This window comes from Doryrhamphus excisus, chromosome 19 (genome assembly GCF_030265055.1).
Source record: "Doryrhamphus excisus isolate RoL2022-K1 chromosome 19, RoL_Dexc_1.0, whole genome shotgun sequence".
Taxonomy (NCBI): domain Eukaryota; kingdom Metazoa; phylum Chordata; class Actinopteri; order Syngnathiformes; family Syngnathidae; genus Doryrhamphus; species Doryrhamphus excisus.
The window spans coordinates 2,942,600-2,958,937 of NC_080484.1; the positions used below are offsets into that span (position 1 = coordinate 2,942,600).

Consider the following 16,338-nt stretch of genomic DNA (forward strand, 5'->3'; position numbering starts at 1 on the left):
ATGAGGCATCTTTTTGGAAAATGTGTTTAAACAATCGAGAAAAACTGTAACATTATATTACATTACAATACATTGTTTTTATGTGAAAAAATATTTATGTGTAATTTTTTGTTCTGAGTCAAAAAAAAAAAATTCTAAAATGTTTTGAGTTCTGAGAATATGAGGCATCCTTTCAGAAAATGTGTTTAAACAATTGAGAAAAACTGTAACAATACATTGTTTTTCTGTGAAAAAAAATAAATATTTATGTGTAATTTTGTGTTCTGAGTCAAAAAAATACAAAAAAAACAAAAAAAAATTCAAAAATATTTTGAGTTCTGAGAATATGAGGCATCCTTTCAGAAAATGTGTTTAAACAATCGAGAAAAACTGTAACAATTAATTGTTTTTCTGTGAAAAAAATTAAATATTTATGTGTAATTTTGTGTTCTGAGTCAAAAAAATACAAAAAAAACAAAAAAAAATTCAAAAATATTTGGAGTTCCGAGAATATGAGGCATCTTTTTGGAAAATGTGTTTAAACAATCGAGAAAAACTGTAACATTATATTACATTACAATACATTGTTTTTCTGTGAAAAAATAAAAAAAATATTTATGTGTAATTTTTTTGTTCTGAGTCAAAAAAAATACAAAATAAAAATTCTAAAATATTTTGAGTTCTGAGAATATGAGGCATCCTTTCAGAAAATGTGTTTAAACAATCGAGAAAAACTGTAACAACACATTGTTTTTCTGTGAAAAAAAAAATATTTGTGTGTAATTTTGTGTTCTGAGTCAAAAAAATACAAAAAAAAACAAAAAAAAATTCTAAAATATTTTGAGTTCTAAGAATATGAGGCATCTTTTCGGAAAATGTGTTTAAACAATCGAGAAAAACTGTAACATTATATTACATTACAATACATTGTTTTTATGTGAAAAAATTAAAAAAATATTTATGTGTAATTTTTTTGGTCTGAGTCAAAAAAATACAAAAAAAAAAATCAAAAATATTTTGAGTTCCAAGAATATGAGGCATCCTATCGGAAAATGTGTATAAACAATCGAGAAAAACTGTAACAATACATTGTTTTTCTGTGAAAAAAAATATTTATGTGTAATTTTGTGTTCTGAGTCAAAAAAAAAAAATACAAAAAAACAACAAAAAAAAATTCTAAAATATTTTGAGTTCCAAGAATATGAGGCATCCTTTCGGAAAATGTGTCTAAACAATCGAGAAAAACTGTAACAATACATTGTTTTTCTGTGAAAAAAAATATTTATGTGTAATTTTGTGTTCTGAGTAAAAAAAAAATACAAAAAAACAACAAAAAAAATTTCTAAAATATTTTGAGTTCCAAGAATATGAGGCATCCTTTCAGAAAATGTGTTTAAACAATCGAGAAAAACTGTAACAATACATTGTTTTTCTGTGAAAAAAAATATTTATGTGTAATTTTGTGTTCTGAGTCAAAAAAAAAATACAAAAAAAACAACAAAAAAAATTCTAAAATATTTTGAGTTCCAAGAATATGAGGCATCCTTTCAGGAAATGTGTTTAAACAATCGAGAAAAACTGTAACAATACATTGGTTTTTCTGTGAAAAAAATATATATTTATACGTAATTTTGTGTTCTGAGTAAAAAAAAAATACAAAAAAAATTCTAAAATATTTTGAGTTCCAAGAATATGAGGCATTTTTTCGGAAAATGTGTTTAAACAATCAAGAAAAACTGCAACAATACATTGTTTTTCTGTGAAAAAAATATATATTTATGCGTAATTTTGTGTTCTGAGTAAAAAAAAAAAAACAAAAAAAAAACAAAACAAAAATTCTAAAATATTTTGAGTTCCAAGAATATGAGGCATGTTTTCGGAAAATGTGTTTAAACAATCGAGAAAAACTGTAAGCGGCTACAATGGGCAACAACAACAACAACAATAACAAGCACACAACAAATGACTCACCTAAAGTTTAGAACTGAAGAAACCTTTTGAACAAAAAATTGAAACATCTTCAAGAAACAATGGACCAGTCGGCTGGATTCAACTTCACCCTGACGTGGATGATGATGATGATGATGATGATGATAATCATAATGATTGAGTCAGTTATCTTCAAAGTACAACATCTTGATTCTTAAAGGAGTCGTTGTCAACATTCAGTCACTGTCACCGCTAATTCACTTCATGCTGCTCTTCCAAAGCAAGTTCACAGAATATTTCAAATTTAACCCCACCCCCACCCCAAAACCCCCCCACCATTGCTTCCTTCACAGAGAACCTTGCTTATGTGTCTGACAGTTGGGTTGCCAGCTCATCAGTTTGTCGAAAGTCGGTATCACCCAGTAATTCTGTCTCAGGTACTAAGTTCTCTTTTTGCCCAACCTCGACTTGGGCAACGGCATCAACCAAGACTTCTTCGTTGGTCTTGGAGTCGTCATTCAGTAAAGCCGCTCGCTCTGCTACGGAATTACTGGAAGGGGCGGTGGTGACGTATCCAGTTGATGTGGAACCACTACCACTGTGGTGGGAACCGGCTTTGGGGACCATCTGCTGGGTTTGGTGGTGAACTTGCTGGTGAGGCATCGGGATTGGGATCTGCATGGGGTAAAAGTTCTGCATATACGGGTAAGCTGGCATGGGGTGGTACCCGTTGACAGGGATGTAGAGCTGCGGCGGGACCAAAGGTCGATGCATTTGACCCTTCATTGGTATGAACTGCGCTTGATGGAAGGGTGAGCTCTTTTTGGGACTCGGGTAACGCGATGCGTTCACTGTGCTCACAGGACTGGTGCTGAGTGAACTGGTCTGAGTCGTGTTGCTGGTCCCTGACGTTTGAGCAGAACTGTTGTAGTTTGATAGACTTTCCCAGGAACGGAGACGCGTCTGAATGTCCTTGAAACGAGGTCGTCTTGTTGGGAATTCGCTCCAGCACTCAAGCATGAGGGTGTAAATCCAAGCCGGGCAGTCGTCAGGACACTGAAGTACCTGGTGGCTACGTAGCATCTCGATGACGTCCTGGTTGGAGTAGCCGCAATACGGCTGTAGACCGTAACTGAACGTTTCCCATAACAAAACACCGTAAGACCAAATGTCGGAATCGGTGGAAAACTTTCCATACATGATAGCTTCAGGTGACATCCAGCGAATCGGGAAAGAACTAGTTCCCATTAGATTATAGTAATCAGCCGAGTACACGTCCCTTAAGAGGCCGAGATCCAGGATCTTGATGCCTAGTTTATCAAACACCAGAATATTCCGAGCGGCAAGATCCTTATGGACGATTTGTTGACTGGAAAGGTACTCCATTCCGGAAGCAATCTGGGTAATAACATGAAGGAAATCTGTTTGGTCCAAAGTGGACTTCACTGTCCTGTCGTCATCGGAACTACCAACATCCGAGTTAGGGGAGCGCATAACGAGATACTCGTGCAGATCGCCAAGGCTTGAGTAAGCGAAGATCATGCTCATCGGTTGCTCCTTAGTTACAGCGCCCACAAGACAAACAATGTTCTGATGCTGGAGATGAGAACGTAGCATGGCTTCATGGCGAAACTCCTCATTGACAACGGGATCGATCTTGTCCTTCAGCGTCTTGATGGCCACCAGTTGGGTTTGCTCGCCGGGTGCCGTTCCATACAGGTGACCCTTGTACACTTTGCCGAAGCGATCCTCGCCAAGCTCCTCCATGAATCGAACGGCCGACATGTTGATCTCCCTCAGCTTTGCCTGCAGCCGGAAAAGAACCAACAATAATAAATGGCATTTATCATTTATTACCTATTTATTAAAATTGTGCATGCTGGAGCCTATCCCAGCCGTCTTCGGGCAACCTGAAGACCCTGGACTGGTGGCCAGCCAATCACAGGGCACATATAGACAAACAACCATTCACACTCACATTCATACCTATGGACAATTTGGAGTCGCTAATTAACCTAGCATGTTTTTGGAATGTGGGAGGAAACCGGAGTACCCGGAGAAAACCCACGCATGCACGGGGAGAACATGCAAACTCCACAGAGAGTTGGCCGAGGGTGGGGAAAAACAAAATAAGAAGCCAAAAAGTTACCACTTCCACACAAAATAAGAGGATAACTCATTCATTTTCTACCGCTTATCCTCACGAGGGTTGCAGGGATGCTGGAGCCTATCCCAGCTGTCTTAGGGCACATATAGACAAACAACCATTCACACTCACATTCATACCTATGGACAATTTGGAGTCGCTAATTAACCTAGCATGTTTTTTTGGGATGTGGGAGGAAACCGGAGTACCCGGAGAAAACCCACGCATGCACGGGGAGAACATGCAAACTCCACACAGAGATGGCCGAAGGTGGGGAAAGACAAAATAAGAAGCCAAAAAGTTACCACTTCCACACAAAATAGGAGGAGAACTCATTCATTCATTTTCTACCGCTTATCCTCTCACGAGGGTCGCAGGGATGCTGGGGCCTATCCCAGCCGTCTTCGGGCAACAGGCAGGGTACACCCTGGACTGGTGGCCAGCCAATCACAGGGCACATATAGACAAACAACCATTCACACTCACATTCATACCTATGGACAATTTGGAGTCGCTAATTAACCTAGCAGGTTTTTGGAATGTGGGAGGAAACCGGAGTACCCGGAGACGGGGAGAACATGCAAACTCCACACAGAGATGGCCGAGGGTGGGGAAAGACAAAATAAGAAGCCAAAAAGTTACCACTTCCACACAAAATAGGAGGAGAACTCATTCATTCATTCATTCATTTTCTACCGCTTATCCTCACGAGGGTTGTGGGAATGCTGGAGCCTATCCCAACCGTCTTCGGGCAAGAGGCGGAGTACACCCTGGACTGGTAGCCAGCCAATCACAGGGCACATATAGACAAACAACCATTCACACTCACATTCATACCTATGGACAATTTGGAGTCGCTAATTAACCTAGCATGTTTTTGGAATGTGGGAGGAAACCGGAGTACCCGGAGAAAACCCACGCATGCACGGGGAGAACATGCAAACTCCATGGAATTGAACCCTGGTCTCCTAGCTGTGAGGTCTGCGCGCTAACCACTCGACCACCGTGCCGCCCTGATAATTTACATTTTTATTCAAATTTGTTTATATTCTATTCCAACCATGGAGATGTTCCACAGAGAGGAACATCTCTGGAACTCTGAGTGTCCTACCTGATGTTTTTGCTGGTTCAGGAGAGACATTTCCATGTCTTGGTTGGATGAGCTGCTGAGCTGACAACGAGGAGGCGTGTCGCTCGATGTCTTTTGCTTATTTCGACACATGCAAACCAGAAAGAAGAGGCAAGCGATGACCAACGGGACGGCGATTGCAGGGATAAGAATAAACAGAATCTCCTTCCTGGGGTTCTCTGGTGCCTCTGTGAATAGAAAGACAGTATATGAAATACATATTTTGTATATATCCATTTGTTTTCTATGCCGCTTATACTCTTGGAGGACCTCTTAAAGACAAAAAGTTTTGCCTTAGCTAATTTTTAAGATATTTGGCAGATGGGATGTAGAAAATAGTTTATAGTTGTTTTTTAATGCATTACGCCTTAAGGCCACCAGATGGCAACAAAGGGCATCAAATGAGCAGCTCATTGGAGGCATGCTGGCAATGTTAGACTTAGAAAATCCCTGTTCTAGAGTATTACTAACTCAGAAGTACTAACAAACAATGTCAGGTGATGTGTTTTTTTAAACTTTATTTTATTAATTCATTATTAAAATTAAAATTAAAATTAAAATTAAAATTAAAATTAAAATTAAAATTAAAATTAAAATTAAAATTAAAATTAAAATTAAAATTAAAATTAAAATTAAAATTAAAATTAAAATTAAAATTAAAATTAAAATTAAAATTAAAATTAAAATTAAAATTAAAATTAAAATTATAAAATCAAGGAAAGTAGCAGAGTAAATTAAAATTTTAAAATTTTTCTAAGTAACTTAAGTAATTAAAATTTAAATTACGTACTTAAGTTACTAAGAAAATCCCTGTTCTAGAGTATTACTAACTCAGGAGTACTAACAAACAATATCAGGTGATTTGTTCACCTGCTTTCCTAATAAAATTTTATTTTTTTAAAACTTTATTTTATTAATTCATTTTTTATTTTATTTTATTAGGGTGTTATTTTAATTTTTATTTTATTACAATTGAGTGCATCCCATAATCAGTTCCCAGTTCCACATGTCCAAAAGGAGTAGGAAGAAGCAAAGCTTATTAAATCCTACCCCTCCATCTGGTACTTTTACAATCAGTAACTGTTACATTTGTTCACTTCCTGTTTTCCTTATAAAATTTACGTTTTTTTTAACTTTATTTTATTAATTCATATTTTATTTTTTTATTTTATTTTTATTATTTATTTATTTTTTTAAATGTTATTTTATTTTATTAGGGTGTTATTTTAATTTTAACTTTAATTTATTTATTTATTTTTTTGTCACGTACCGAAGTAGGAGGTGATATGACCATACAATGACATAATGGGTACCATAGTAACCGTCAATATAGTGACGGTTATATATACATATATATATATATATATATATATATATATATATATATATATATATATATATATATATATATATATATATATATATATATATATATATATATATATATATATATATATATATATATATATATATATATACATTTTCATGTATATAGACCGCCATAGCCCCATTATGGAATCAGTTTCAATCTTCACGGTTTTGACCTAGCGCTGTACTTACTGCAAGGCTGAATGTCGCAAAGGTCCACCCTGACCCGAGGGTTCAAGGTGAAGCACCAAGGAGCCTGCATCTGGCCTCCCGGGTTCCGGCAGTAGTTGTGGCTCCCCCAAAGTTCAGGGTACTCTTGGGACAGATGGTGACTGTGAGGGTACTGAGTGTTCCACGGCTGGCAGTGATGTCCTGATGCCGTGATGCTGACCGTGCCCCTGTAGTCAGCGCCACTTCCGTTGTAGCAGCTCTGGTCCGTTGGGGAGTCTGGAAAAGGGATTGGAAACAAGATAAGACCGACACATAAAATTAAAATTAAAATTAAAATTAAAATTAAAATTAAAATTAAAATTAAAATTAAAATTAAAATTAAAATTAAAATTAAAATTAAAATTAAAATTAAAATTAAAATTAAAATTAAAATTAAAATTAAAATTAAAATTAAAATTAAAATTAAAATTAATTAAAATTAAGGCAAGTAGCACAGTAAATTTAAATTTTTCTAAGTAACTTAAGTAATTTAAATTTAAACTTAAATTTAAATTACTTATTTAAGTTACTAAGAAAATCCCTGTTCTAGAGTATTACTAACTCAGGAGTACTTAAAATTAAAATTAAAATTAAAATTAAAATTAATAAAATAAAGTTAAAAAAACTACATTTTATTAGGAAAGCAGGAAGTGAAAAAAATTAAAATTAAAATTAAAATGAAAATTAATTTGCACACATGCAATTTTAATTAATTTTAATTCAACACATTAATTTAATTTTGCTTTAACACATGCAATTTTAATTTTAATTAAATTGCAAATTGTGTGCAAATTAATTTTAATTTTAATTTGCTGTGTGGCCTGCGCGCTAACAACCAGTCCACCGTGCAGACATTTGTAAAATTAAAATTAAAATTAAAATTAAAATTAAAATTAAAATTAAAATTAAAATTAAAATTAAAATTAAAATTAAAATTAAAATTAAAATTAAAATTAAAATTAAAATTAAAATTAAAATTAAAATTAAAATTAAAATTAAAATTAAAATTAAAATTAAAATTAGTGATGGTAAATTTGAATTTTAATTATTTTTTTTGAAAAAAAGGTACAAACACCCTAATAAAATAAAATAAAATAATAAAAAATGAATTAATAAAATACAGTTAAAAAAAACTTACATTTTATTTGGAAAGCAGGAAGTGAACAAATGTAACAGTTACTGATTGTAAAAGTGTAGCGTGTCCATGCTTCTGCTTACCTGTATGTAGTTTTTCCGATGGAACGCCGATTCTCATGCAGGAAGCAGCGTCGCGTGTGCCGGGGCGGGGCAGTAGGTGACAGCTCGGAAGCTCGAGCTGCATCAGGATCATGGGATTGGATCGGGCAACCATGTACTCGGCGTGGCACAGGTCATTCTCCAGGGCCTCGCACTCGTCCCGACAGAGCTCACGTCGCCTGGGAGCCCGTGATCCCTCGTCACAAAGTGGGAAAACGTAGTGGCAGAAGGATGGGATGGCAAATTTGGAGCACTGATCCGACAGATGAGTGGAGGTGCCAATCATTGTGAGGGCAGCTGGGATGGAGGAATGCGGTTACATTGTAAAGAGGAAACTGTCATCATTTTATTTGTTTATTTCGGCTTTTTCATGATTAGCCTTCCTCTTGTGTTAGCTTTCTGATATCATCTCTTATGTTATAGTGTCGGTTTTCTCATTTTAGTATTAATCACTAAAGAAACATCTATGGCAGGGGTCTCAAACTAGTGTCCTGTGGGCCACATTTGGCCCGCGGGCCGCGGACATTTAAACCCAAACAAGCAGCTTCAACCCATAGGAATCCAGAATCATTTAAAGCAGGGGTCTCAAACACGCGGCCCGCGGGCCAAATGTGGCCCGCAGGACACTAGTTTGAGGCCCCCGCCTTGATATGAAAGTTTAATGTTCGTGCGGCCCGCGCAAGTTTGATATGGATGCTGTATGGTATCATGTACCCAGAAAAAATTATTACGTTTGATTAATGTTCATGTTAAAGGTTAAATAACTGTTAATAGTTATCCTCCCTATCCGTGTGGAAGTGGTAAGTTTTTGGCTATTTAAGTTTAAAGGAAATAACTCGAAGGCTACCGTTTAGGTCGCGAGCTCTCTAGTTTGCGAGTTAGCATGTTAGCATGCTCTAATAATGCTTTGTTCATTTTAATCTGAAAAAAATAATTTACTATATGTGGTTTCTTAAGTTTTTATTATTTGCCCTTTTATTATTATCATTATTATATTTATTTATTACTGATTGATTGATTTTCTTTATTCTTGATTTTTTTTTCATTTCATTTTGTGCAGAAAAATAAATATTAAGATATTTGAGAATAGTGGAATTTTTTATTAGAGCTTTTATTGTAGAAAATCGGAACCAAAGCACTGAAAAAGTTTGTATATTTTTTTTTAATAAATGCGTTTTTTTTTTTTTTAAACCTGATGCGGCCCAGCCTTGCCCAGACCCTAGCTAGACCCTAGTGGTCATAATTTCAACTAGACCATTTTAAAATTTTGTAAAAAAAAAAAATTTTTTTTTTGTTTTATTTTGTTGAAATAAAACCTTGATGCAATAAACAAATGTTATGTGATTCTTTTTATGCATTAAAATAAAGTAAAACAAATCGGTGTCGACCCTAACACAAGAGGAGGGTTAAGTAGTAATAATAAAAAATAATTTATCCTACCAGTGATCCGATTTTCACTTTCCCCTTGCATCTGCAGAGACTCCACATAAATGCTCTGGTTGCCAATGAAGCGTGCACAGGCAATGCCACGGTACGGCTGGCAGAATCCTTTTTCATGTGACCTAATAGTAGGAGAAAACTCACTTTCAGTACAATTATATAAAATATTCATTCATTCATTCATTCATTTTTGACTGCTTATCCTCACAAGGGCCGCAGAGGGTGCTGGAGCCTATCCCAGCTGTCTTCCGGCGAGAGGCGGGGTACACCCTGGACTGGTGGCCAGCCAATCACAGGGCACATATAGACAAACAACCATTCACACTCACATTCATACCTATGGACAATTTGGAGTCGCTAATTAACCTAGCATAACCGTTCGTAGCTAGCAGCACTTGCGATTGTGACCAACCACAGCCTGGAGGCGGGCCGTGGGTGGAATCCACGGGACGCACAAGATCCAAAGAAATACAAAAAATTAAAATTAAAATTAGTTTTTTTTTAAATTAAAAAGGCAAGTAGCACAGTAAATTTAAATTTTTCTAAGTAACTTAAGTAATTTAAATTTAAACTTAAATTTAAATTACTATTTAAGTTACTAAGAAAATCCCTGTTCTAGAGTATTACTAACTCAGGAGTACTTAAAATTAAAATTAATAAAATAAAGTTAAAAAAACTACATTTTATTAGGAAAGCAGGAAGTGAAAAAAATTAAAATTAAATTAAAATGAAAATTAATTTGCACACATGCAATTTTAATTAATTTTAATTCAACACATTAATTTAATTTTGCTTTAACACGTGCAATTTTAATTTTAATTAAATTGCAAATTGCTAATTGTGTGCAAATTAATTTTAATTTTAATTTGCTGTGTGGCCTGCGCGCTAACAACCAGTCCACCGTGCAGACATTTGTAAAATTAAAATTAAAATTAAAATTAAAATTAAAATTAAAATTAAAATTAAAATTAAAATTAAAATTAAAATTAAAATTAGTGATGGTAAATTTGAATTTTAATTATTTTTTTTGAAAAAAAGGTACAAACACCCTAATAAAATAAAATAAAATAATAAAAAATGAATTAGCTAGCAGCACTTGCGATTGTGACCAACCACAGCCTGGAGGCGGGCCGTGGGTGGAATCCACGGGACGCACAAAATCCAAAGAAATACAGTTGAATAGGTGCAGATTCTGGAAGAACCAGAAAGCTTTATGTGCTGGTTATTGTGTGCAGCTGCTCTATAGGAGTCCACAAAACAATACAAAGGGCCGAAAAATTAGCATAATAGGTCACCTTTAATGCAACACCCACAGTGTTTGATATCATTTATCATGAATCCCCTAGTGTCTGATATCACCCCCCCCCCCCCCCCAAGTGTAGAACCGGCCCTGGTTGGCATCATACTTTCAGCTGCCGTCAGGTTCAGTGACGTCTTTGATCTGACACCAGATTTGATAGGACAACAACACTTACATTAAATACATAAAAAAAAAAGTGATTGCTGGTTGCATTGAAATGTGACCGACACTCTAAAAACCTGCTTGTGGAACAAAAGCACTTGTTTGTGTAGCATTATACAGTGTGCATACAGGGAGCTGGGTTGCTAATAGCCGTTTCCCATCATAACTAGCGGCCACATTAGATGTTACCGATGCTGTACTAGCTAGTTACCATTGAAAGACGTCTTGTAGTAACTGCTTTTCTTTTGAAACTTCGAACTGTCCAGTCTCTACTTCCAGATTTGGAAGATTTGTGTCTTTGATTTGACACCAGATTTGATAGAACAACAACACTTACATTAAATACATTTTAAAAAAAGTGATTGCTGGTTGCATTGAAATGTGACCGACACTCTGAAAAACCTGCTTGTGGAACAAAAGCACTTGTCTGTGTAGCATTATAGAGTGTGCATACCGGGAACGGGGTTGCTAATAGCCGTTTCCCACCACAACTAGCGGCCACATTAGATGTTACCGATGCTGTACTAGCTAGTTACCATTGAAAGACGTCTTGTAGTAACCACTTTTCTTTCGATACTTCAAACTGTCCAGTCTCTACTTCCAGATTTGGAAGATTTGTATCTTTGATCTGACACCAGATTTCATAGGACAACAACACTTACATTAAATACATTAAAAAAAGTGATTGCTGGTTGCATTGAAATGTGACCGACACTCTGAAAAACCTGCTTGTGGAGCAAAAGCACTTGTCTGTGTAGCATTATACAGTGTGCATTCAGGGAACGGGGTTGCTAATAGCATTAAATAGTGATTGCTGGTTGCATTGAAATGTGCCTGACACTCTGAAAAAACCTAAAAAACCTAACCTAAAAAAAAATAATCATTTATTTTTTTTAATGAAATTCAATGTCTGATATAGTTTCATGTTAAACGCAGCAATTGTCAGCAAATGCTGACACCAGATTTGATAGGACAACAACACTTACATTAAATACATTAAAAAAAGTGATTGCTGGTTGCATTGAAATGTGACAGACACTCTGAAAAACCTGCTTGTGGAACAAAAGCACTTGTCTGTGTAGCATTATAGAGTGTGCATACAGGGAACGGGGTTGCTAATAGCATTAAATAGTGATTGCTGGTTGCATTGAAATGTGCCTGACACTCTGAAAAACCTAAAAAAAACTAACCTAAAAAAAAAAATCATTTATTTTTTTTAATGAAATTCAATGTCTGATATAGTTTCATGTTAAACGCAGCAATTGTCAGCAAATGCTGACACCAGATTTGATAGGACAACAACACTTACATTAAATACATTAAAAAAAGTGATTGCTGGTTGCATTGAAATGTGACCGACACTCTGAAAAACCTGCTTGTGGAGCAAAAGCACTTGTCTGTGTAGCATTATAGAGTGTGCATACAGGTAGCGGAGTTGCTAATAGCATTAAATAGTGATTGCTGGTTGCATTGAAATGTGCCTGACACTCTGAAAAACCTAAAAAAAACTAACCTAAAAAAAAATAATCATTTTTTTAAATGAAATTCAATGTCTGATATAGTTTCATGTTAAACGCAGCAATTGTCAGCAAATGCTGACACCAGATTTGATAGGACAACAACACTTACATTAAATACATTAAAAAAAGTGATTGCTGGTTGCATTGAAATGTGACCGACACTCTGAAAAACCTGCTTGTGGAGCAAAAGCACTTGTCTGTGTAGCATTATACAGTGTGCATACAGGGAACGAGGTTGCTAATAGCATTAAATAGTGATTGCTGGTTGCATTGAAATGTGCCTGACACTCTGAAAAACCTAAAAAAAACTAACCTAAAAAAAAAAAATCATTTATTTTTTTTAATGAAATTCAATGTCTGATATAGTTTCATGTTAAACGCAGCAATTGTCAGCAAATGCTGACACCAGATTTGATAGGACAACAACACTTACATTAAATACATTAAAAAAAGTGATTGCTGGTTGCATTGAAATGTGACAGACACTCTGAAAAACCTGCTTGTGGAACAAAAGCACTTGTCTGTGTAGCATTATAGAGTGTGCATACAGGGAACGGGGTTGCTAATAGCATTAAATAGTGATTGCTGGTTGCATTGAAATGTGCCTGACACTCTGAAAAACCTAAAAAAAACTAACCTAAAAAAAAAAATCATTTATTTTTTTTAATGAAATTCAATGTCTGATATAGTTTCATGTTAAACGCAGCAATTGTCAGCAAATGCTGACACCAGATTTGATAGGACAACAACACTTACATTAAATACATTAAAAAAAGTGATTGCTGGTTGCATTGAAATGTGACCGACACTCTGAAAAACCTGCTTGTGGAGCAAAAGCACTTGTCTGTGTAGCATTATAGAGTGTGCATACAGGTAGCGGAGTTGCTAATAGCATTAAATAGTGATTGCTGGTTGCATTGAAATGTGCCTGACACTCTGAAAAACCTAAAAAAAACTAACCTAAAAAAAAATAATCATTTTTTTAAATGAAATTCAATGTCTGATATAGTTTCATGTTAAACGCAGCAATTGTCAGCAAATGCTGACACCAGATTTGATAGGACAACAACACTTACATTAAATACATTAAAAAAAGTGATTGCTGGTTGCATTGAAATGTGACCGACACTCTGAAAAACCTGCTTGTGGAGCAAAAGCACTTGTCTGTGTAGCATTATACAGTGTGCATTCAGGGAACGGGGTTGCTAATAGCATTAAATAGTGATTGCTGGTTGCATTGAAATGTGCCTGACACTCTGAAAAACCTAAAAAAACTAACCTAAAAAAAAATAATCATTTATTTTTTTAATGAAATTCAATGTCTGATATAATTTCATGTTAAACGCAGCAATTGTCAGCAAATGCTTAAACCTCATTAAAAATTAGGAAGACATTAGGAGGTAAAGGTGTATTAATAACATATAGACATATTGCACACGTAAAAAAAAGGTTCACTTACGTATCATCCGGCCCATGCGTAGGCATCTGTCCTGTTTAATCACAATGATAAAAACATAAAACATACATCAATAAGGCATAATATATATACAGTATATATACATATATATATATTTATACACATATGTACCTAGTTTGACGTATAGCACCCCCGTGGCAGAGATGACTTTGAGCGAGTTGGAGGCAACACACTGATAATAGCCCGTATCCGTCGTGTCCAGATCCTGAATGCGAAGCTTGGATCCCGCTTCGGTTTTGCGAATAGTGATGCGTCCTTGCTCTTGAACGACCGGGGCGTCGTTTTTAAGCCAGCGTATGGTCGGGCGTGGGTTCCCGGCCACTTTGCAGTGCAGCGTGGCTGTCTGGCCCTGGAAGTGTGTGATGTTGTTGACCGGCTCCAACACCTCCAGGAAATAACCTTGGCAGAGGAATTAAAATCAGATGAAGGTTAAAAAAAACGGTCGTAGCAAGAAGGACAGCAATGATAAATCAACAAAAAATCAGATTCAGATTCTTGCTTGCCTTTCAAAACTATAAACATGAGGCTGCTGTAACCCACTGGCTTTGCACCAACCTGCACCGAAACTCGAACATCGGACATTCATATGGGAGTCAAGGGTGCCGAATGCTAAGCTAGAAGCTCGGACTGTCAGCCCAATTAAGGCAGAGGGATTAGTTACCGGTTACCTTTGCGCTGAATGCCTCAGCTGTTCAGAAAGGAGACAGACACAGTGATGTTCATAGACCAAAAATGTATAATTAGGTTGGAAAAAACATACATAAGTCACACTGGAGTATAAGTCGCATTTTTTACCGGTCATTTTAGTTTTCATTTTTTAAATTTTTAATTAAAAATAATGTGTCCAGTGTTTATGTAACTTTTATGTATTATTATTTATTATATTTTATATTATATATATATATATATATATATATATATATATATATATATATATATATATATATATATAAATTAAATTAAATTCTAATTATAAATTATAAATTATAAATTATAAATTATAAATTATAAATTATAAATTATAAATTATAAATTATAAATTATAAATTATAAATTATAAATTATAAATTATAAATTAAATATATTATATTAAATTTTAAATGAAAAAAATAAAGTTACATACAATAAATAATAAATAATAATAAATAAAAGTTACATAAACACTGGACACCTTTAAATTTTAAATTTAAAAAAACAAAGTTACATACAATAAATAATAAATAATAATAAATAAAAGTTACATAAACACTGGACACCTTTAAATTTAAAATTTAAAATTTGTCCAGTGTTTATGTAACTTTTATTTATTATTTATTGTATGTAACTTTATTTTTTTCATTTAGAAGTCGCAATGGAGTATAAATCGCATTTTTTGTGGGTCATTTTATTTTTCATTCATTTTATTTATTAAAATTTAAAATTTAAAATTTAAAATTTAAAATTTAAAATTTAAAATTTAAAATTTAAAATTTAAAATTTAAAATTTAAAATTTAAAATTTAAAATTTAAAATTTAAATTACGTCCTCTGATTTAACAAAACAAAACAAAACAAAACAAAACAAAACAAAACAAAACAAAACAAAACAAAACAAAACAAAACAAAACTAAACTAAACTAAACTAAACTAAACTAAACTAAACTAAACTAAACTAAACTAAACTAAACTAAACTAAACTATTATTTATTATTCTTTCATGTTTCAGTATGTGGATCAAGCTGGAAAAAATGTAGACACACTTGTGCTACATAGAAAATAAAATAAAATCAACTTCCTGTGGGGTTGTGTGGCGTGTTGTTGGGGGTGGTGCTAACCCCCTAAAATAATGGCCGGGTGAAACACTGCAGGGTGATTGAATTGCCGTGCATCCTGGAGAATTGAGTCCACGTTGTGTTGCATACAACAACACTTGTCTTCCTCTCATAATCGCCTCTTTCACACTATGTAGCGGTCGCGGGATGCGTTCGCCTGTGTCATTCAGACAGCACACAGACACCATTTTTTTTTCACTTCAAGTCTGCTTTTTTTCTGGAAAATAAGCCAAATAAAGTTTTTTCAGAAAGAAGGTGAATATCCTTTTTTTCAATAATAGAATTCATTATAATGAATTCAAAAAATAACTCATGACAAAACAGGAAGGTTGTGTCCATGTACTTCTCGCTGCTCTAATTCCGTAGATAAGGCGCAGTGCAGGCTGTGCCAAAGGGGTGTGGCCAGTCCCTCCCAGATTTTAACAACCAACTTTATTTTAATCCTTTTTAGTTGTTAATTATTCGTTGTCTAATGGGTCACTTGGGTCTCTGTTTCCACAAAGTCTGCACTGAGTGTTGGCTCGTTTGCATACTAACAGTGATTGGATGGTTGGGGGTAGCAAGCCATTTATTGAAGGGGGCGTTGCGACCCCCCTTGAACCGGCCCCGGTTGGCATCATACTTTCAGCTGC

At 34.6% G+C, this 16,338-nt stretch overlaps 1 protein-coding gene across 1 annotated transcript in view; it reads right to left on the reverse strand.

The window, feature by feature from the left end:
- Positions 1-2,268: 2,268 nt before the first annotated feature.
- ror2 (receptor tyrosine kinase-like orphan receptor 2) overlaps positions 2,269-16,338 on the reverse strand; it is a 54,125-nt gene continuing 40,055 nt past the window's right edge. The window contains exons 3-9 of the mRNA XM_058057776.1: positions 14,008-14,295; positions 13,879-13,909; positions 9,438-9,559; positions 7,980-8,294; positions 6,744-6,998; positions 5,166-5,371; positions 2,269-3,714 (exon numbers count right to left, since the gene is read on the reverse strand). Coding sequence (XP_057913759.1) covers positions 2,272-3,714; positions 5,166-5,371; positions 6,744-6,998; positions 7,980-8,294; positions 9,438-9,559; positions 13,879-13,909; positions 14,008-14,295 — 2,660 coding nt within the window. The 3' untranslated portion in view covers positions 2,269-2,271. The remainder of the gene's footprint in view (positions 3,715-5,165; positions 5,372-6,743; positions 6,999-7,979; positions 8,295-9,437; positions 9,560-13,878; positions 13,910-14,007; positions 14,296-16,338) is intronic.